The sequence below is a fragment of the Stenella coeruleoalba genome, assembly GCF_951394435.1.
Source record: "Stenella coeruleoalba genome assembly, chromosome: 8".
Lineage (NCBI taxonomy): Eukaryota > Metazoa > Chordata > Mammalia > Artiodactyla > Delphinidae > Stenella > Stenella coeruleoalba.
In genome coordinates this window covers 38,759,987-38,782,265 of record NC_137154.1, presented here as the reverse complement: position 1 = coordinate 38,782,265, position 22,279 = coordinate 38,759,987, and the positions used below count along the sequence as shown (strand labels likewise).

Sequence of the window (22,279 nt, the reverse complement as noted above, 5' to 3'; positions counted from 1 at the left end):
GAAACAAGAGGACAAAGGGAGGAGGTGCAGCAACGGTGCTCAGCACCCTCTATGGTTAGAGGATGTAGGAAGAGGCTGGAGGAGGAGAGCGGCGAGGGGCAGGCTGAGGGACACTGCTGTAGGGAGCCTGGATTGCTGAGCCACAACTCACACTGCTAGGGGATGGGCACATCCTGGCAAGGGAGAGAGTATGATTTGCTCACAGGAGATTCATCATCAATGTAAACCAGAGGATTAACGATGAAACTGAAAGGGTGCAAAGGAAAAAGACCCAATGACATTGTTAAACCGAACCCTATGGAAGCTAGCACATCTGAGATGGAGTATCAACTATGTCTTAGGCAATGTGCGAAGTAAGCACTTTATACACTCATTTAATTTAATCTTTGCAAAAATCCGATAACTTAGAAAAACTGAGGTTTAAAAAGCATACCTAAATTGCACAAGTGACACAGCTAGAAAGTAGTAAAGCTGGGATTTAAACCCCAGTCTACCCAACTTCAGAGACTAAACTCTGGAAGGAGTTAGTACTTAAGGCAAAAGAAACTGACACAGTAGGAAGTGGCCTGGATATTGGTTGCTTACATCGCGTTTACCACATCCCATCAAGTCATTTCTCCTTCCTCTGCCCATAACCCTAGCATTACTTGGGAATCCACCCCTACCTGGCTCTCAGTCCCCATGGTCTAGTTCTCAGAAGTGAAGCATGTATCCCAGGTCTGTGCCAATCAGTACATGCATTCCCTAGCCACAGTATGTGATTTTGGGAATCAATGTGACCTAAGCCTGTCTAATCAGAATAAGACCTCAGAGCTTCTGGATAAGACTCTGGCTCTTTCCTGCTGAACTTAACTTGGACAACACAAGTCTGGGGCTACTGCAGCTATCTAGCCACCAGGTCCTAGATATGCCAGGGACCTCCACACGGAGTTTAAGAATGAATCCAGCCCAGGCAGGCAGAGCCTGAGAGAATTACTTGTAATGATACTGTCTGAGCCTTGAACCCAACTGTTTCTAAAGCTAGAAGCTATCCTGAACTTTTCATGGACATGAATCAATAAATTCCTCCCCTTTTAAGGTAAATTTGCATTTTCTTTTACCTGCAGTCAGAAGTCCTAATGTACCACATTCATAAAGAAAGCATTTGCCTGTATGAATAAGGATAGAAGCTTTTGGGTGAGAAACAAGGAGGGAGAGAACAAAAAGCTATGGTTGGGGCCACCCACATAACAGAGATGGAGGTTTTGCAGAGCAGATCACCAAAGTGGAGGAGAGGCAAGATGTAGTCCTGCATGATGAATACTTCTAACTAACCAAATGTCTGACCATCTTATTCTGGTAAAATAGAACATTTAATAAGTCTGAATTTCCTTGGCTGATAATTTCACCTCAGAAAATTAAGAGGAAATGTTATTCTGCTTTTCGTCTGCGTCAGAAGGTATAACAAGTTTGTTTGTTTTTTTTTTTAAATGGGGAAGAAACCTTGGGCAAAGATGATTATGGGATTTTAAGAGTTTATTAAGAGCATAGTAAGAACACATTTAAAAGTTCAGGAAAAAGCTAGGGACAATACAAATGGCCTGAGATCTGGAAGGCAGCCCAGTGGAGAAGGGAAGGAGCCCCTCTAAAACCAAAATCTGATAGTTAATTACAAAATCTTCAGGTAGGAAAAAGTAAAAAAAACAACAACAAAAAAAATCCTAATCTCAGCTAGCAAGTTCATCCTGAACGGTTCAAGGCAGACATCACTTATCAATCACAGCACTTTTTCCTATTAAGCCTGATCTCATTCTCAAGTTATCTTTGACCCAATGCCCTAGTCAGGCACGAAGAACCGAGCAAAGCTGGGACACAAGAATGAACCCATTTAATGTTGCCGGTAGAAAGAAACCAATGTAAAAACACAGGGAGCTCTCAGAGCTCACGTTATAAAAGGACACAAGAAATTCATCAAGCGGAGATAAAATACAAATCCAGTGGAATGGGCCTACATGAATGACTACAGAAACAGTAAAGTCTAGAAGGACTGAGGTTTGTTTATTTAAAGCAAAGTAAAATAAAACAAAATTTTCTATTTTCTAAGAATTAAAATAAAGAAGGGGAGAACTTTAAAAAAAAGTATAAGACATAGGTATCTCTGCTTGGGAAGATGACCACAGCACAAATAAAGTTGAATTCTTCAACTTCTGGATTTAGTTCCTTATCTTCATTGAGATGAATGAACTTCATCATGAATAAGAGAACAACCTTGGTTAAGAGAGACTGAAAGACCAAGGTGGGGAGGAAGATGGAAAAGGCCCAGCTGTTAGCACGCCAGGGCCCTAAGGGAACTCGGAGATGGGCTCAAGAAACCTCTCAGGTGATCTCTGAGGAATCCAAGAGAACAGGGAAAATGCCAGAATATTACAGACTAAATAACAAGACTGGAGAGCCTATAACCAACCTCTGCAATAGGCTAAGCTGCATTCCTAACTGGGCAGATATCAGCACATGTAGGAAAGGAAGCACAGAGGAAAAGCAAGCAACTCGGTAGAAAAATGGGCAGAGAATAGGTACCAGCAATTCAGTGCAGAGGAAATACAAGTGGTCAATAAATATAAAAGGTCCCTACTATCATGAAAATACACATTAAAATAACCAGATACCATTTATCTACACAGCAGCTCAGCAAAAATGAAAAAGATTGATAATATCAACTGCTGGCAAAGATGTGGGAAAATGAGCGCTCTCACTAGTGGAATATACAGCTTTCTTTAAAGGGCAGTTTGGTGGTATTGATTAAAATTAAAAATGCATTGTATATTGACCTAGCAATCTGAAAGCCTCACACACGCAGAGGCCTGTAGAAAGTTTTTCATTACACAAAACTACCTACAGCAGTAAAAGAGGACAAAAAATAAACTATCCAAGATATGGCACACGCTTAAATACATTATGGTACCTCTACCTTATGAAGTATCATACAGCAGTCAAAAATAAAGGTAGCCCATGTACACTGATACAGAATGATTTTCAAGATCAGTATCATTCATGCTATAAAAAAAAGCACAAAACCCCCTCTATATTTATATAAGCACATATATGAATAGAAAATAGTTTAAAAGGATCCCTGTTAACTTGGTAACAGAGGTAACCCTGGGAAGGTGACCAAGGATATTTCTCTTTGCTTTCTGCATTTTTTTTTAATTGTTAATTTTTCTGGCCTTTATTGTGCTGATTTTTTTTTTTCTTTAGGCCGTGCCACGTGGCATGTGGGATCTTAGTTCCCTGACCAGGGATCGAACCTACGCCCCCTGCATTGGCAGAGTGGAGTCTTAACCACTGGACCGCCAGGGAATGTCTTCACTTATTGTACGTATGTACGTATGTATGTATAAATAAGTAAATTAATTAATTAAAAAAAAAAAAGAATGAACAACAAAAACTAGGAAACAGTGAGCATGTACACTAGGAGTAAGTCGTGTCAAACCTTCCCAGTTTCCTTCTCCTAGGATGAAGGTGGAAATGCCAATGTCACTCTGAACAGAGTACCTGCAGGTTAATGGCACAGGCTTTCATATCATCATTATGGACATAACAGAAGGATGACAATGCTAAGAAGCAGAGGCAAACCTGACTGAATACCTGTAGTTAAGAGTTACTGATTCAGGGCCCACGGGGAAACCTCCAGGATAGTCTTTGGTCCTGGTTCTGTTCAACGTATTCATTCATTCTTCCTATCTCTCACTTACTCACTCAACAGACACTTGAGAGCTTACTATATGTCAGGTGTGCGGAATATACAAAGATGATTCCCACCTGAAGCCTAGGATACTGAAAAATAGACAGAAAAAAAAAAAACCCAGCATGACAAATGCTCGACTGAGTTGCTAGGAAGCTCCAAGGGTAGAGCCTGACCTCTTGAGGGAGGTCACTATCTATATCAAAGGTCTGATCGTCTCAGGAAAGATATCATGAAGCTAGGAAGTACCACTAACACCAAAAATAGCATACACGTGAGTTGGAAAAGGTGGACAATATAAAAACATCCATGTGAAACCCATTTGCAGTTACTGCAGAATCTTGTCTTTAGGTTGCTGGAGAACACTACTCTTGTTCTGAGCCCTCACTAACAGACCTTTGTCAAAGAGGCCTCTAAGCAGAGCAAGGTGTCCAGAGAGTGAAGAACGGGGCTCATGTCAGGTGAGGACTGGCTAAAGGCACCCTGACTTTCCAGGACTACCCCACCTTCCCCAAGCCCGTGACTCCACTCATGTTTCTCCTCTGCTTTCTCACAGGGAATCACCCACAGTCAACAGACTCAGGAACTTCAAGATCCCTGATGGTACCCTGGTTGGCCCACTCGAGGGAAGAGGCAGCTGGAAGACAGCTCCCAAGTCAGCTCCCAACAACAAGGTGGGCCGTCGGTGGCATGTTTCCAGTTTGCAAGATCTTTCTTGTCTGTCTGCTCCCTCCTCCCCAGTCTTAGCCCCAAGGTTTTCCCTTCCACCACACACAAGAGAAGAAAGACTGAGAAACATACAACCAGGTACCAAGGCTGTGTATCCCAGGCAGTCATTTCACTCTCCCAGCCCTTCCTGTTTCTCTGTTTAATGAGGACAGTGGACTAGATAATTCCTAGGGGACCTTCCAGCTCTGCCTGCAGCATGTGCTGGCCCTGTAAATAGTCTCCTCCTGGAAGAAGTCACCATTTAACAGGACTTCAAAGAGAGGGCAATGTTTAATAAGAGTGAGTGAACGGTGGAATTCTGGGCATCCAAGAGTTCTTATTTGGGTTCCCCCACCTGTGTAGGAAGCGCTCTGGCAGGGACCCTCCATGGGGACTGACCTCTTCAGTGACGATCGAGATAGCACCTGTGCAGCCTGGTTCATGGCCCTGACCCAAGCGTTCATGTCCTCCTGGGTGTCGGCACTGAAGTAGTAGGTCCTCATGCCTGACTGCTCGGCCTGAGAGCCCCTGGTGGAGCTATTATAGATGAGTGCTCGCATCCCCATGTGCACGGCCTGGAGGGAGAAGACGGAAACCCAGGTCAGAGAGGTTAGTGCGCGTCTCACTTCCAGGAGCAAAACCCAGAAACGCCCCGGCCAGGTTCTCCCTTCTTCCAGACTAAAAGCCCATGCACCACCCAGTTTATTTCCACACCTCGAAAAAACGTCACAGGCTGGATTCCCTTTTCTTGGTGAAGTCAGGCCTAGGAACAGCTGTGTCTGTTCCCCGCAGCAAAAGCCCCGCAGCTGTACCTGTTTCCTACTTATCTTACTCCCACTTAGGGAGGGGCATACAGTCAATTCAAGGTTTATTTGAGAAAGAGATTTTTTTAAAAAACCCTCATTCCATAGAAGCAGACTCTCGGGAGTCCCTGTTTTGGTTCTTCTGAAGCACCTGCTGACTGGAACTGATTCAAAAATCAGCTGCTCAACAGCAGGCAGCTCGGTGCAGATATTCACTCTGCTTCCTGCTTGGGCGTGAAACATGATGTACGCCCATCAAGGAAGCTGCTCTTTTGTCTCGCCAAAGAGGCAACACAAAGCTCAGCTGAGCAGTCTAACACTTGACTGAACACCCTGGCACACCTACTATACGTCAGGAAGCATCAAGGTGCTTTCACATGTTCCACAGGTATACTGGGAAAAGCAACCGCAATGGACTACGAACAAGAGGTTTTCCCCCTTGTGCTCTGATAAGCAAGGTCCTTTAAATTGGCAAGGAAAAAGCTGACCAAATCCACATAGGAAAATGATGTGGAAATAGGAAGATTTACAGAGTGCCTACTATGTGTCTCCTAGGTACTTCCGTGACTTTAATCTCATTTTAATCCTAACAGCCTTATAAGGAAGGAACAGAATCTCTTTTACAGATGTGGTAAGTGAAGCTCTGAGAAGTTAAGTAACTTTCCTAGATTTCCACACTTGGTCACAGATTCTTCACAGCACCTATTACCTGGTATTCTTTATTTTACATGCTTGTTTATCATCTGTCTCTTCCCTGCAGAATATAAACTCGATGAGAGCAGGGACTCTATTTTGTTCACTACTATATCCCCAGGAACAGTGCCTGGTACATAGTAGGTGCCCAATAAATAAATAAATAAATAAATATATATATATATATTTTTTTTTTTTTTGCAGTACGCGGGCCTCTCACTGTTGTAGCCTCTCCCGTTGCGGAGCACAGACTCCGGACACGCAGGCTCAGTGGCCATGGCTCACGGGCCCAGCTGCTCCGCGGCATGTGGGATCTTCCCGGACCAGGGCACGAACCCGTGTCCCCTGCGGACTCTCAACCACTGTGCCACCAGGGAAGCCCAATAAATATTTTTTGAACGACTGAAAAGTTGGAGGCAGGATTCACACCTAGGAATGTCTGACTCTGAGTCCAAGCTTCTCTGTTCAGTGCTCTCAGGCTCTATCCAGAAATGAGTCCGATACAGATCACTAGTCTGATAATCTGGATCCAGAATGACAGACAGACGCCATGCAAGGACCAGTCAGAGAAAGCAAAATGAGAGAACTAAACAGAATCTGGAAAATGACATGTTTCTAAAATCACCAATGGTCATGGATAAAACCTCTCAGATGAACTGTCAGCATTCACTTCTCCACTCACATGCCTAACATCCAGGTCCAAAAACGATATTAAATACGGGCCTGCTTGTGACATTCACATATCTGAATCCATCCCACCCAGTGCCAAGGGAGTCCAGGCAAACTCGGCCTGCAGCTAAGGGTTCCACAGCGGGTTCTGGGGCAGGCATTTACTTGAGTAAGCTAAGGTGATTCAGTGAACAATCACTGACTTACAGAGGACTAAACATGAAACAGAAGTAAGCCTGAACCGACCTTAACTTGGGAAGTATAAGGAGTGTCATTCACCACAACTCCTACTACAAGTGACTGCTCCATGTTATCTGTTTGCAGAATGAGACTAGCCCCATCTACCCTGGCAGAACTAGCTGATGGTTAGTTTTCCTGTAGAAAGCTCTGAATGGGTAATCAACCATTTATAGTGCAGTGATACCAGACCTGTGGATGTTCAGAAGAAAAGTACCTAACCCGAGGACTTAAGGAAGGCTTCCTGCAGGAGGTGGCCCCTGAGCAGACACCTAAAGGACAAGTAAGTAAGAGTTGGGGAACTCTTCAGGGCATTCCAGGCTGTGATTAAAGCTCAAGGGGGGTGGGGGTGGGGGAGGAACGATGGCTCCTAAAGGCCACCGAGAGCCCTGCTTGGCTCGTCCTGCAGACCTAGCGGAGCCTCAGGGCACATCTAACACCCTGGCTCCCTGACAGTGCCCAGGAGCTGCCTGGCTGAGCGTACAGTTAGAGAAGACAGACGAGAGAGGACCACACAGCCCTTTAGGCTCTGCCTATGTACCACTACAGGTACTCTGAACAATCTCAGGCAAGGTACCCTAGCAACAGTCAGAGAATTTCAGCTCTGCAAACTGAGAAGAATGGACATCAGAGGCAAGCATAAGGCCCAGGACACAAAATACTGCACACTCCTCAGTATGCCCGAGGACATGGATCCTGAACTGTCCCAGGGCCCATCCTCAGGTTCCTAAAAGAATGACACTGCGACCCAAAGGGAAGGGAAGTCTTTCACACTCAGGAAACCACAGCCCTGTCTGGAGAACCACCTGAACATCACCCATTCTGTCTGCAATAGCTTTTCTCCCTTCTCAGACCCTGAAGACCCCAATCATCCGCCCAAACATGCATGCCTTCTGTCTCCCAGAAAAAATATTTAGGGAACACTCCTGGTGAAGCCTATTTAAAAAAAAAAAATGTATGACACATAAAAGATGTTTTCCTAGAATGTATTTTCACACCTCCCAACAAAGTGTTAAGATGAACTATATATAGTTATTATAATCAGTTACTCTGAGGATATCCCAAATGCTGTCGCCCCCCCCCGCCCCGCAAATTCACATGCAACAGCGTTATCCCAATTGTTTGCCCAGTAGCAACACTAAACCCTAGAAAGGAAGGTTTTTCTGAGGAAGGCTTTCAGGCTGCAAAAGACCAGTGTGACACCCATCGAACAAAATGTTTTCAGAGCCAACAATAAGCAAGAGAGGCTCTGAACAATTTAATAGAAAAGTATTCCTAAAATGATAACAATAAACATTAATTGAAACCACCTCCCACCTCCTGCAATGTGTATATGGGTGACCAGAGTAAGACATGGAAGAAAAGCAGAGAAGAAGAGAAAGAAATTGTCCTCCCTCCCTGTAATGCAACTGAAAGAGGACAGAGTTCAGGGTGGAGATCTGCCTCCATCATCTTCCAACTTTGGGACTGTGGGCAAGTTTTTTCAGCTCTCTGATCCTCGTGTTCCTAATCTATAAAACGAAGCTAATGATCCTGACCTCACAGGCTCCCCACAAGCACCAAATGAGGTAACATGGATAAAAGTAGTTCTCAGTCACAGAAGGTTTTACAGAAATAAGGCAATACCATATCACGCAACATGAAGTGAAGGAGGATCCAGAATCTTCAACCCACAGCAACTCTGGAGTCACCGGGGACAGTGACAGTGGTAAGAAAGCATGAGAAGGGCCGTGTTGATACTTGTCACAGAAACAGCGACAGGAAAAGAGGGGTCTAAAAACTCAAGCAAGGCTGGGGGACTCAAAAGCTAAGATACAAATGAAAGTACTGTGATGTGACATTATTCTTGTTTAAAGAATTTATAACTTTGTTAACATGAGTCTGAAACGCTCAACCTCTTAACTTCTTCCCCCCAACCCCCAACAGAAACAACTGCTTTTGTGAAGCCATTTTGTGGAACACAACATTTCTTAGGATGGAATTGCTGCACTGGAGGAGCGGGGGTGGGGGGGCAGTACCTTAAAGGAATACTTGCGACTTATGCGATCCTCGGGGGCCACTGTTGAGATCACGTAGCTGGGCAGAGGGATGCTCCCAAGGACCACTTCTTCTCGGCTGTCTTTGAATGGAAATACAAATCAGAATAACCTTCTGTGGCACCTTCCTTGGGCTGGTCCATCCCACTGCCCTAGTTCAAGGCTCCTTATCTCTCCCAGGATGACAGCAATCATGGATCGCCCATTCAGGTGCTCTGGGGACCTTTGTGCTAGTGCTGGAACTACACAGGTGAATCAGACAGGGCCCTCTCCCCGAGGAGGGGGACAGGCATGTAAACACGCTCAGCTCGACCTGCTAACTCCTGAAACACAGAGGCATACCAAGTGCTGCGGGAACACACAGACAGGAGCGGCACACAGCCTGGGGAAGTGGAGGTGGCTTCAGAAGGTAATATTTAAACTTTTGCAAAGGATGGGGAAGGGAATTCTGGGTGGTACACACCTCATAGGCAATGTTAGAGCAGGTGTGAGATATCCTACCTTTTATGTCTATTCTCTTCCTCCCCCAAACCGTCTTCGTTACCAGAGGTAACTTCCTAATGACAGAATTGGTCCCACTGCTCTCCCACCCAAAGGCACTTGCTGACTGCCCACTGGATACAGAATGAAGCCCAACTTCCTCTGTCTAGTGTCACAGCCCTTTTGCATTTGGGCTCTTACCCACCTCCTGAGCCTTATCTCCTAGCGTGTGCTCCATGCAAGACTCACTCTGGCTTTGCAGGTCTGTCATTCCACTTTCTTCTGCTTCTAGGACTTTAATCAAGTTGTTTCTTCTGCCTAAACGCCCATCATCCCCCTACACGTGGGCAAAGCTCAACCCATCCCAAAAAGCCCAACTCGAGCCCTAATTCTTCTGAGGAGCCTGCCCAAGTTCTCCAAGATGGAATTGGCTTCTTGTTCCTCTTGAACTGCCTAAGCACTTTAGATGTCTTCAAAACCTAGTCTTGTCTTAAAATTAGGCTATCTCTTCCTCCATATTTTGAGCCTTACTTTCTTCTCACCTTTGCACAGCCCCTAATTCTACGTACTGGGCTCCACAAATGTTCCTATGGCCAATTTAGTTCACCAGTTGCCCATCCAATAACGGGATAAATCCAGATAACAGGTCACAAAATATAATGTTCACCTATACTTCCCATCTCTCCAGACTGAATCAAAGGTGTGCCTGTGCCACAAGTGGGGCAGAAGCTGGAAAACCTCCAGATCTTGAGACCTTAAGTAGAAGGCAAACCAGATTCTATTATTTTAACTCAACAAATGGCACTTCCAGTGCTGGGACTGGTAAAAATGAAATCACCAACTATGCACATATGTAAAAGTGAACACTTCAGCAGGTCAACAGGTTATCGATTAGCTCAGGCCACTGGTCCATTCACTGGATTTGAGAAGACCACCATTTGCATGACCTCACCACCCCCTCTGGCACAAAGACCCCTTGGTGGCCTGAGCCTCAGCTCACCTTTATAGTAAAACAAGCAATAATCAGCAAGCACAAACCACCTCCTCTTCCACAGCCTCATCCCAGAACTGTCCTGCAAAGCAAAGGAAACTAATCAGGGCAATATCTGAGCATACTGTTCCCCCTCCCCAGTCATGTACAACCTGATTCTGGAACCGAGACTTGCCCATATTCACTCTTTCTTTCAATAAATTAATAAGGTTTTTTTTTTGTTTTTTGTTTTTTTGCGGTACGCGGGCCTCTCACTGTTGTGGTCTCTCCCGTTGTGGAGCACAGGCTCCGGACGCGCAGGCTCAGCGGCCATGGCGCACGGGCCCAGCCGCTCCACGGCATGTGGGATCTTCCCGGACCGGGACACGAACCTGTGTCCCCTGCATTGGCAGGCGGACTCAACCACTGCGCCACCAGGGAAGCCCGAAATAAATTAATAAGTTTTTACTGCATAGCCATTCTTTGAATAGGACATTAAAATTTAGATCCAATGATGGTTTAACCCCAGGAAGTTTTGTTTCCTATAAACAGACTAGTGTATCATAAGCATCCTCCTTTTAGAAAGGAAGATATGAATTCAAAAATACAGTTCTTGGGCTTCCCTGGCAGTCCAGTGGTTAAGATTCCACGCTTCCACTAAAAGGGGCATGGGTTCAATCCCTGGTTGGGGAACTCCCACATGTCGCACAGTGTGGCCAAAAAAACCCAAAAATACAGTTCATCCATTAAGAAAGAAATCAGTTTTTAACAAAAGGGAAGTTATTTATTTACTCCTTCCGTCCTTCATTCATTCACTGATTCAGGTGCTACACTAAAATACCTTCACTTATACTGATTAGAAAATTGGTTTACATAGTATGAAACAAAGAGTTTAAGTTAGCTAATTAATCAATGAGGCAAAGTTCTCATTTTACTAAGTTCAGTTATCTACCACAAAGGAGTGATTTTTCTGTGTTTTTCCTTCCTTTCAACAGAAAAAGACCTGGATTTTCTTGTGAAAAGTTTTTTAAAATATGGCTAGGGTAGGAAAATAGTAGTTTTAGGGTCACTTTTCTCCCAAACCTAGGAAAATTCCAGAGCCATTTTTAGCTGTTAAAATTGTCTTCCTTCTGCAAAAGTTTTTGACAGGCTTAAATTTTTAAAAATTTTATTCATCCTCCATTTGCTAAAGTGTTAAAAACTTGCTAAGCTCCTGCGTTTCTTGGTTTTATCTTCTGCATTAACCAGATGATCTGGCATACGATACTTGCTTTGTCTGAAAAGCTCTTCTCCATCCTTCCACATCTGCTTCAAATGTCATTTCCTCTGGAAAGCCTTTCAGGACTCCCCCAAGCATAGCTACATTCTCTCTGCTGTGTGCCCACAGCACTGTACACAGACCTTGGTTACAGCTACAGCCAAGGAGCCGAGGGGCCTGGGCCAGGGGGTGTCTGTTGGGGAGAAGGATTATTTACAATACCTTCCCTCTACCTCCACATTTCAAAGGAGCATCCTTTTGTTTAACGGAGATGGGGATGCAAGTGGAAAAAGTCAGAGGGTTAGATTACTCAGGTAAGAAAAGAGAATGAGAGCAGAGCTGTGAGGGAAGAGGGAAGCATTAAGAGAGGGTGGTGCCAGAGGAGTACCGGCCAGAAGAGGCTGGAGAGCTGTGGGAGATTTCAAGGGGACATTTAGGAATTTATTCTGTGTGGTGTGAAAGGTAATGTCTTCCTCTGTTTTCCCACAAAGCCTTTAGTAAAAATGTACATCATTGCTCTCAGAATTTGTGTTTTTTTTGGATAATATGCTATGTGAGAGACTGTGCTGGGTGATGACATGACACGTGAGAGGTGTTTCTATGTTTCCCCCTGCAGACTATGACATGAGTTCCTCAAGGGCGGGAACCACATGTTACTCATCTCTTTGTCGTTGCTGTGAGAGCACTTAGAACACGGCAGGCACTTGGTGGGTGGGTGGGTAGATGAATGGATGGATGGCAAGAAGAGAAGGGAGGAGACAAAAGGGACGTGTTCTCTGACCCTGGGAGCTCACAGCCTATCCAAGGCCAGAGGACCAGAGGCAGAACAACTGCCTCTGGTGAAGTTGTGGTGAAGTGTGGTGAAGCTAGAGATGAAGGATGGCCCGTGGGAGAAGGAGCTGGTGATGGTGCTGAAGTTTCTAACCTGGGTGCCTGGGAAAATGGTGGTACCCCCACCAAGATCCAGAAGAAACAGTTCAGGGGAAAAAGACAGGTGAGGGGTGAGGAGACAGTGAGCTGAGTTTGGCCGATTTGGAACCTGAGGTGCTAGGATGCCAGGTATGTGTGTTAGACTGGGGGGAAGGAAAAGATGGGATTTTTCAGGCAAATGATAACAAAGGCTCTTTCACATCAGGAAGGCAAGTGCTGGCAGAGGATTGGCGGTAAGGCTGGATTCATACTGACCCACCCACACTTGGGCCCGAGTCCCAGGACAGCCAAGAGCAGTGGGAACCAAAGTGGTTAAGTGGGTTTGGGGAAGGAAACTGCAGCCACTGAGCAGACTGCCGACTCACAAAAACGAACAGCAAGTCGCTTAGCACAGTGGGCAGGATCTACTGGCCTCAGACAAACTCAGGAACAGAAAGCTTATTATGAGCCTGTTCCCAGTTCCCGGGGGTCAGGGTAAGGAAGGAATTCAGCAAGAACTACCTCCCTGCCACCCCTCCCTCCTCAGTCTCCTCACCTGCTTGTGCAACCAGCCCCTCACCACCACCGGAACATTGGGGTTCCTCCGAATGGCTTGGTCCCTCTTCCCAAAGCTGTGGACTTTACTGGACTTTATGATCTAGGAAAGAGCAGACTTGAACTCTAGCAGCAAGGGGGATTTGGGGAGGCCCAAGAAGCATCTGCACGATAGGAGGGCTGTAGGCTCCCTGCGCCGTCATCTATGCAGCAGTGCCCTCTGATCAAAAGAACAGCAAGAAGACAGAGAATGGGCGTGCACACGGCCGCAGCATCCTAGTTAAAAGGTGGGTGCAAGAGCTAGCAAGCTTCCTGTTTGGGTCACAGAGGAAAAAAAATGTAAAGGGATTTTTCAATCAACTTTCACCAGCAGCTTCTGGCCCTAATATGTCCTATGGCTTTCTGGAGCAATGCTACAGTCTGGTCACAGAATTTGCCAATTTCCAGATATTTACCCCTCCCATCTGGTTCACTCCTCAGCACCCTCCCCTTCTCTGCAATGCTGGTTCTCTTCCCTGTTCCTCAGTCAGTGCTTCCATATCGTGGGCACAGAAACCTCTGGGCCCTTCTGTTGTGAATCTCACCATGCAGTCTTTGACACACATGTGAACAGAGGTGTGGCCCTCCAAAGACACGACAGGAAAATGAAGAATGCGGCCAAGGCCGTAGATGTCAGTCCTGGTTCTGTCAGCAATCACCTGTTTTCTTGGACATGTGACATAACCCCAACTGGCCACAATTTCCTATCTGTCATCTGGGGAGAATACTTATTACACGTCTCCCTCACAAAACTATGGTGAAGATCAAACGGGTTTCTGGCTACAAAGGGGCCTGGCAAAATGCAGAAGAGGGGAAGTGGCCAGGAGCTCACCTTGGGGCCAGGCTTGGCCTCCACGGTAGAAGTGGTCCCAGCCGTGGACGTTTCACTGACCATGCTGGACGGTCTTTGGTTTCTCTCTCGCTTCGACATATGCGGATTTGGCCTGTGGGGAGACAGAAGGGAATCCAGTGATTAAGTGGCCAGGTCGCAATGGGAAGTGGAATCTGAGATTTATTTCAGGTTAGAACTGGTTGATGGACCTTAAACAGCCCAAGACAGATCTTCTAGACACCACCTAACTCCAGACTGCCGTTAGAGGGCCACGACACCCAGCCTACCCACATGCTTCAGGGAATCAAGAGCATGACAGATGGACAATCTCCACAGCCTGACACCCCACGAAGGGGCCGGGTCACTGCTGCCTGCTGTCCCAAGGTCCCCACCTTTCTTACTCGGGTGTTTGTGGCAACTGCCCCATCAGATGGGCCCACACGGTTTACCCCACTCTTTACAGCAAAAGCAATCCACACTCCTTACACACACACACACACACACACCTCCATTTCCCCTGGCTCCCAAAAGAAGCTGTTTCTAATTAGTAACAAGAAACCACTTGCGCACACATCCACACCCCCGGATACATAGAATCGCTTACATAAATGCCAGTGGGGCTTGCCTCCCAAAATAGATTACTCAACAAAGAGTCTTATTCTAGGAACACTCCATTAGCCCCAAAATAGAGCCATTGAAGATATTAACCCCTTGTGCCATGCCTGGAGAGCACGAAGAAATGAAGCACGCCTGCATCCCCAGTGACATTCCCCTTGATGTGTCCCCATCGGCATCCAGCAACATCACGCGTCCCACCAAGAAGGTCCACCTGCCCTGGGAGGGCCAGCGCCCTGGAAACATCATGGTATAGCACTTAAGAGCCATCACAGAGAACCCTTCTTACCTGCCTCCACGGAGCCCCAGCATTTGCCAGTCTTTCAAAGCAGCAGCGGCAGCAGAATGACTCCACACAATCCAATCCCTATCCTTAAACAGCTCAACGCTTGTTTCCCAGACCCTGCTAACTCTAGGATCCCTAAGCCTTCCTCAAAGTGTAAGTCCCAGCATTCTATGGCTGGGTTGTCTGCTGCTCTGATGGGCAACAGGACCCAGGTAGCTGCAGTAAACTGAGGCTTTTGGCTTGAGGAGTGGAGAAAATCCGATTTGGAGGCCTGGGCCAGGGCCCTGAGTAGATGGAGATGGAGGATCCAGGCAAGACACAGCTGAGGAAGACACGCTCTGGATGTCTGTTCGCCAGGCTTACTTTTACACGGGTGCTACGAGGGAAAATCCTAGTTTCCACCCTGCAGACACGCTGCTTCCTTCAAAATCACTGCTGCTCAAAGGATAAGTGATCCTTCCCACACCCCAAGACAGAGACCTGACACCCTGTACCATTAGGGAAGTCCTTCGCGGAAGTAGCTGTGACCCCCGTGCTCTCTGAGCTGTGCCAGCAGCAGGACCACTGCAGCGGGCACCAGCTTTCCAAGCGGCTGGGCCCTGCCGGATGCTTGGCAGCTGGAGGTGCAAGTCCCACCAGGGAGAAAGATCACTGGCTCCTTGTCAGCTCAGGCACTCACTCCAGATTCCCCGCCCCCGGCCTCCATCCCAGCCAGACTTTTGTTACTGCTCCCCACTCAGAGAATGTCACCACACTTAGAGTCCGCTCAGTGTTGGCAGAAGCTGTGTGCAGCACAGATAATCGCCAACCGGGGGTGGGAAGGGGCTCTGAGAGGCTGCCTTGTCCAGCCCCTGCCTCCAGACAGAACTATGCCCAAAACGTCTTCCTGGAACCTGGGCTTGCCTGACTTCAGATTTACAGAGGTTGAGACAAGGAAGGAGAGTTCTCAGGTTATCTCAGTCACGGCAGCTGTATCTCTAAGCCAAAATTCAGGACACAAAGTCCAACAGTAAGAAAGGTTTGTTCGGGATTTTATCAAGTTTAATTGGCTCCCATTTAAGACACTGATATGACGGTTATTACAGAATACTTGAGAAATATAAGAAAAAAGCTAAAACGAAAGAAAAAAATCACCATAGTCCTGTTACCCACAGAAAAGTCATTTTTAATACTTGGTATATTTACTTTCATTCTTTTTTATATGCCTGTGTTTTTTTGGGGGGGATGTGTGCTTTTTTGTTTTTATATAATTGTGATCATACTGTGTTTACGATTTGGCATGTTGATTTTTAAACTTATTGTAATATAAACATCTTCTCCTTTCTTCTTTTCTTTTTTTTTTTTTTTTTGCGGTACGTGGGCCTCTCACTGTCGTGGTCTCTCCCGTTGTGGAGCACAGGCTCCGGACGCACAGTCTCAGCGGCCATGGCTCACGGGCCTAGCCGCTCTGCGGCATGTGGGATCTTCCCGGACCCGGGCACGAATCCGTGTCCCCTGCATCAGCAGGCGGACCCTCAACCACCGCGCCACCAGGGAGGCCCTTCTTCTTCTTTTTTTAAAAAAATATTTATTTATTTATTTGGCTGCACCAGGTCTTAGTTGCGGCATGTGGGATCTTTAGTTGCAGCACGGGGGCCCTTAGGTGCGGCATGGGGGACCTAGTACGCTGACCAGTGATTGAACCCGGGCCCCCTGCATTGGGAGCATACAGTCTTACCCACTGGACCACCAGGGAAGTCCCTCTACTTTCTTTTAAACTCATCCATGTCATTTTAAATGACTGCATCACATTCCATCAACTAGATATGCCATCACTACTCTGTGAGACAAAGAAGAGACTATCTGGATTTGTGATTGCTCAGGAAATCCGGGACAGATGCCCACCACTTTTGCCATTTCTGCACCTTACAATCTTGAGCTCTAACTGTAGTCATCTTCCTGTATTCTAACCCCATGTCCCCTCCCTACACTAGCTTCTGGGATGCTGGCTGGCCGGGGAGCTCCTCCAGCCACAGGTGCAGGAAGAAAGATGACTTCCTTGCAGCCTTGGGTAGGTGAGGAAAGAAGGTACGACTACCACCTGGAGAGCCAGGTATGAACAGATTTCAGCTGGAAAAGGACTGTTTGTGGCCCCAACACTGAACATTAGTGAGGGATGGGACAGGGGTGGCGGGGTGAGGACAGGGAGAAACACATGAAGACAACTTCATTCTCCGTGACTATAGAGACCTCTGCTCAGCAACATCCAGAGAAAGCTGCCTTATTAGCAGACAGGACTGAAGTCCAAACTAAATCTGCCCCAGAGAGGGGACCATGTCATCTCTACAAACAGGGAGCGTGTCTTCACCAGGACTCCCCACTCAAGCAATAGACTCAACCATTACCTAGCAGTCCCTGACCTGACTCTTTGAAAGAACAAGGCGCACACAGCTACCCACCTGGCCAAGTAACAAGATCTGCATTCAGAGGATGTTCCTCTGAATCTCTTCAGCATGGGCCATGGTCTCTTAGGTCCCTCCAAGGGTGACTGTCACTTCTGGAAATCACTAGAAGTTATCTGGAATTTCAACTGGTTTAAAACAAAAAAAAAAAACCAAAAAACGATGGTGGTCACCCTTGGGACACCATTTGGTATTCAAAAACGAGGATATGAAAAATGTCTCAAAAACAATTTTCTCACTTGGCTGAAAAGGTGGCTCTGATGGAAACTGCTAGAGGTCGTTGACCACATTATTTGGAGCAGTGGGAACATCAGTGGAGCATGTGTGTGGCCTCCTGAAGAGACAACTCTGAAAGGAGCAACAGTCACTTGCACGTGGGCATTCTGGCACATTTGCTCCAGCCAGTTACGTCTTACAGGTGTGTTCCCCACTTAAAAGTCTGACAGGGCAGACACTGATTTGTCCTCAACTCCCCAGACTCCTGACAGGTCTTACTCAAGAACAGCGCCCTCCCCCAGAGAAGAGAAGAGGAGTCTGTGGCCCTGAGCTGAGCAGCTGTGAAGGTGGTTGGTTCCCGGCAGCATGCCCTCAGGCACATGAGTCACACAGATGCCGACAGGCAGAGGCGACAAAAAGCTGCACACACGAGGGGAAGGCAGACTCTTAGTGTCATTCAATAAAATCTATTACCTTAAAAGCCTGTGTGCCAGGTTTCTGTGCTATCCTGAATCCCAAAGTACAGTGGGATGATTTGAACAAAGACTTCTCTTTCCTTGACTTGGGCTACATGAATGCTGATTATTTGCCGGAGGGGTGTGGGCTGAAGTTCAAAACAGTGAGCTAGAGTTTTAATTCAATTGCCTCCCCTCTGAAAAGAACAAAAGAAGTTGGAACCACACAAAAATCAGTCTGGAGAAGCCCAGGAGGAAAGTGACCTTCATTCTACTCTGAACTTCCTCAAGGATGTGTCAGGTGAACCTGGGCAGGAAGTCATTTTCTCTGTCCCTCAATTTACCTATCTACAAAAGGAGCTGCTTCTGCTTCCTACATTTCCAGGAGCAATGCATATAACACTGTCAGACGTAGTAAGAGAGAGAAGTTATAAATTCAGAAGCCACTCCTTTCTGCTGGGTCTGAATTTAGGTGAGTTTGGTTAATGGGCTCCTCAGCTGCCTCTCAGTCAACATCAGGAACTGGAGCAGACTGAAGCGGCGGCACAGCAAGACCCTATTGCTGTTGCAACAGGTAGGTCGCCAGGCCAAGTATCACCAACCCTTAGGGACGGGTACACAAGGTCCAGCAAGCCCAGGGACCAGGCTGTATTTGTCCTGCACCTGCTGTGTCAGGCACTTTGCCTGCATTATCTCACTTACCCTTGCAAAGCCAGTTTTACCTTCTCCATTTTGTCAAAGAGGAAACTGAGGCTCAGAGAGATTAATGACTTGCCCGAGAGAGAAGCTGGACTCCAAAACCTAGGCTTCGCCATAGAGATACCATCCCACGGCAAGTCCCAAGGTCTGGCGGAAACAGGCTTTTGCTCTTCTCAACCCCAAGAGCAACCCCCAAACCAAGAAGATCCTGGGGTGGTGGAAAGACCACGAGCCCAGAATAACGGGATCTCAACAAAGCTCTGCAGCTTACAGACTCTCCAAGAGTCACGTCACTATTCTGGGCCTCAATTTCCACTTTTGCAAAATGAGGTGAAAAGAACTCTCGTCTCACAAGGTGGTTATGTAGACTGAAATGACGCTTCGAAAACCACGAAGCACTGCACTCAACGAAAAGCACTGTTTGTCCCTGTTACCAGTGGAGACTCCAGAATTTAAATCTCAGGTTTACTTTATTTTTATTTCTAAGGCACTTCTCTCCAGAAAGCTGAAGGTACCAGACCATTAACCTCTGAACAGCAATCATTTCCTATAAACAGCCCTATAAACACCTTCGCTGGGGCTTCTTTAACGTGTAATAACCCTGTGGCTGTGGGGCTGGCCTCCCTTTCTTTCTCCAGGAGAAGGATAATGTCAAGAGTCTTCAAGGCTATGATGGGAGGTTAGGAAGCTATGAGAAATCAGGAATCTCTTACGAAGAAGACATCATTAGATGACATCTGTGTCCCATTAATTCCTAGAAAAATAGGCACCCCGGGCTTCCCTGGTGGCGCAGTGGTTGAGAATCCGCCTGTCAATGCAGGGGACACGGGTTCGAGCCCTGGTCCGGGAAGATCCCACATGCCGCGGAGCAGCTAGGCCCGTGAGCCACAACTACTGAGCCTGCGCGTCTGGAGCCTGTGCTCCGCAACAAGAGAGGCCGCGATAGAGAGAGGCCCGCGCACCGCAATGAAGAGTGGCCCCCACTTGCCACAACTAGAGAAAGCCCTCGCACAGAAACGAAGACGCAACAAAGCCAAAAATAAATAAATAAATAAATAAATTAATTAAAAAAAAAAGCCAAGCATTTGAAGCCCTTTTTGAAAAAAAAAAAAAGAAAGAAAAATAGGCACCCCAATTCATGCTCTATCCTCAAGGATTCTACATGGAGAACTCAGCTGAGATTACCGGGTGCACGAGAACAGGCACACTCACAAACAACCAGCACAACCAGCATTTTTTAAGCCGCTCACACCCACTACCCTAAGGGGTTTGGGGAGAGCAATACACAATGAAAAGCAGGAATAAAACAAAGTTCTTGTCCCAAACAGGCAGACATCTCCACACCCCGTCTTCCCAGAGAAAGAGACACACAGACGGACCACCAGCACTCCCTGTACACACTCCCAACACCCCGGGGAAGGCTGTCTGACAGGGGTTTTCATTCAGTGACTGTGGCCTCATTACTCAGCTAAGGCTTCCTGCATTCCTTCCCCTTCACCCCCAGCTCCTCTCTTGAACACAAGCTCCCATTCCTCCCCCTACTCCACACCACCTCGGGGGCTGGAAACCAGCCCAAACGGCAGCCCAAAAGGCAGCCCTCACCAGGCACAGCAACAACCCAGCGAGCTTCGAAGGTTCCTCTCTCCCACCTTCAAACCCAAGCACTGTCCTGAACTTGGCCTGAGTCCCGCTCTGCCGTATGAGCCTGGTCTAGTCTCTTCTGCTGTCCAGGCTCCATGTCTCTGTCTATGCCGAGGGAGAACCAGACTTTGACCTCTACTGTCCTCTTCACCTTTGTTCTGCTGTTTCAGAGATGCTACAATTCTAACCCCAGCCTTTGGCAAGCCCTTTTCTAAGCAAATCTGCTCCTCCTGGATAACCAGGCAGCCACTTTACACAGTAGGAAATAGCCTTTTCTAATGGAGATCTGGGTACTTCCAAGATTGAGAGGAGGTCAAGGAGGGCAGTCACAGGAAGACAAAATCACTGTGCGAGCAGCAGCCTCCCTTCCACACACAGCAAAGCCACCACTGCAGCATCTTCCTCAGCACAGACAGCCGGAGACGTGGTTGCTGTGTGGCAACGACTGCATCCCCCGTGCCAATGCCCTTCGAAACATCAACATCAAAAGCCAAGCCAACACCCAGGTGTCTGAAGGAACTAAGGACACCATCATCACCTCTTCCCTTACCTGTGATTGTCACCAACACCGTCTCTTAGACCAGGAAGGAAAACTGAACAGTCAAGTTTCTGCATCTGCTTGCCAGGTGTTCCCATTTTTCCTCATTTTTCTGCTGCCATGGCAACAAAATGCAACAGGCAAAGCTAGCCCAAGACTGCCAGTCTGGAAAGACAAGGTGCTGGCTGTATCAGCCACAGACAGGAACACATCAGCCTCACAGCCCGGGACTCACAGGACAGACTCCTCCGAGCTCAGAGTTGTAGCGCACCCCCTCTGCCAACCTGGGCTCTTAATCTCTCACTGCGAGCTTTCACCAACTTGAAACTGCAGGAGGAATGGGAAACAGCCATCTCTAGCAGCAGGAGATACCCCACCCCCAGGCATAATCAGCATATGCCTTGGAGAGTCTTGCCCTGCAACCTGCAGAGTGAACCCCCAAAGAGGTCAAAGGTCAGGAAGGTAAGTCTAACCTTCAGCAAGATAGTATCTTTTAAAGTCTTATCCTCCAAACACCACTCATGAAATTCTAAGCAATTCCAGCTGTGGTTTTTTTCTAAGCAGTCCAATAAGAAAACGAAGGGCTGCTCAGACCTCAATGGAAGGAACAAGCTAAACTTCCTAGGTTGCCCAGGAAAGAAAGACAGGCCAGGCAAGGGTCCTCTCCCCTGGTTAGGAAACTCCAAGGTGATCTTGGGGGCCTTACAGCTGGCTTCTGAGCAGAGCAGGCTTCTGAACTTCCAGAGCGCATACTCTCAACCAGGCCCCACCTCGTCATCAAATGGTTAACAGAGCCTGGGGATCAGTGTACACAGCCTGCTGCCAGCCTCACGGCTCCGGAATGCTTCTCTCCTCTTCCCCAAGAGCTGCAGAGGCGTCTGTCAGTGGCTTCCTGGGCATCCCAGCACCGAGGAGTAAATGCTCCTGCACACGGCACCAACCACCAAAACCACAGCCTGGGAGTTCTCTGTGCCAAGGCTTCCGCCTTTATGAGGGCCCCTGGGTGTGGTCCTTTAAGCCACAAGCTCCCAATTCAAGAAAATCGCTGAGAATCAGGAAAAAGGCCTTCAGAAGAGACCAAAAGATCCAATCACTGTAACTGAAGCTCTGTAAAAAGGCTCGAGGATGTTTTCTGGAGAAGAGACTACCGGGGAAGCTGGCTCCTTTCAAGCAAGCATGAAGTTATTAGATCAAATTTCATTACTGCAAATACAATTACAATTAAAATTTCTAAGTAGCAGTAGCCTACTTAGTCAACACATTAACGCCTAAGTACAGCCAAGGAAGGGGAATGTCTCCTGAAGACCACTGAAATGAGAGGCAGTAGGTGTAGTAGTTAGAGGCACAGCATCTGCAGCCAGACTACTTGGTTTCAAATCCTAACTCTGCCACTTATTAGCCGTGTGACTTCTGGCAAGACTCTTAACCTCTCTGTGCCTCAGTAGCCATGATAATAACATTATCTTCCTCAAAGGACT

General features: G+C 47.1%; 1 protein-coding gene across 12 annotated transcripts in view; it reads right to left on the bottom strand.

Moving 5' to 3' along the window:
- The window catches only part of PLEKHA7 (pleckstrin homology domain containing A7), a gene marked incomplete at its 5' end in the record, with an annotated part of 212,625 nt that overhangs the window by 57,008 nt on the left and 133,338 nt on the right, over positions 1-22,279 (bottom strand). For 11 of the 12 annotated variants that reach the window (XM_079930112.1, XM_079930104.1, XM_079930108.1 and 8 more), the window contains 5 exons: positions 4,829-5,004; positions 8,850-8,950; positions 10,348-10,420; positions 13,041-13,142; positions 13,911-14,022. In XM_079930112.1, the coding sequence (XP_079786238.1) occupies positions 4,829-5,004; positions 8,850-8,950; positions 10,348-10,420; positions 13,041-13,142; positions 13,911-14,022 (564 nt within the window). Of the gene's footprint in view, positions 1-4,828; positions 5,005-8,849; positions 8,951-10,347; positions 10,421-13,040; positions 13,143-13,910; positions 14,023-17,249; positions 18,262-22,279 lie in introns of those variants that run through there. The other variant, XM_079930105.1, reaches the window with a different exon arrangement.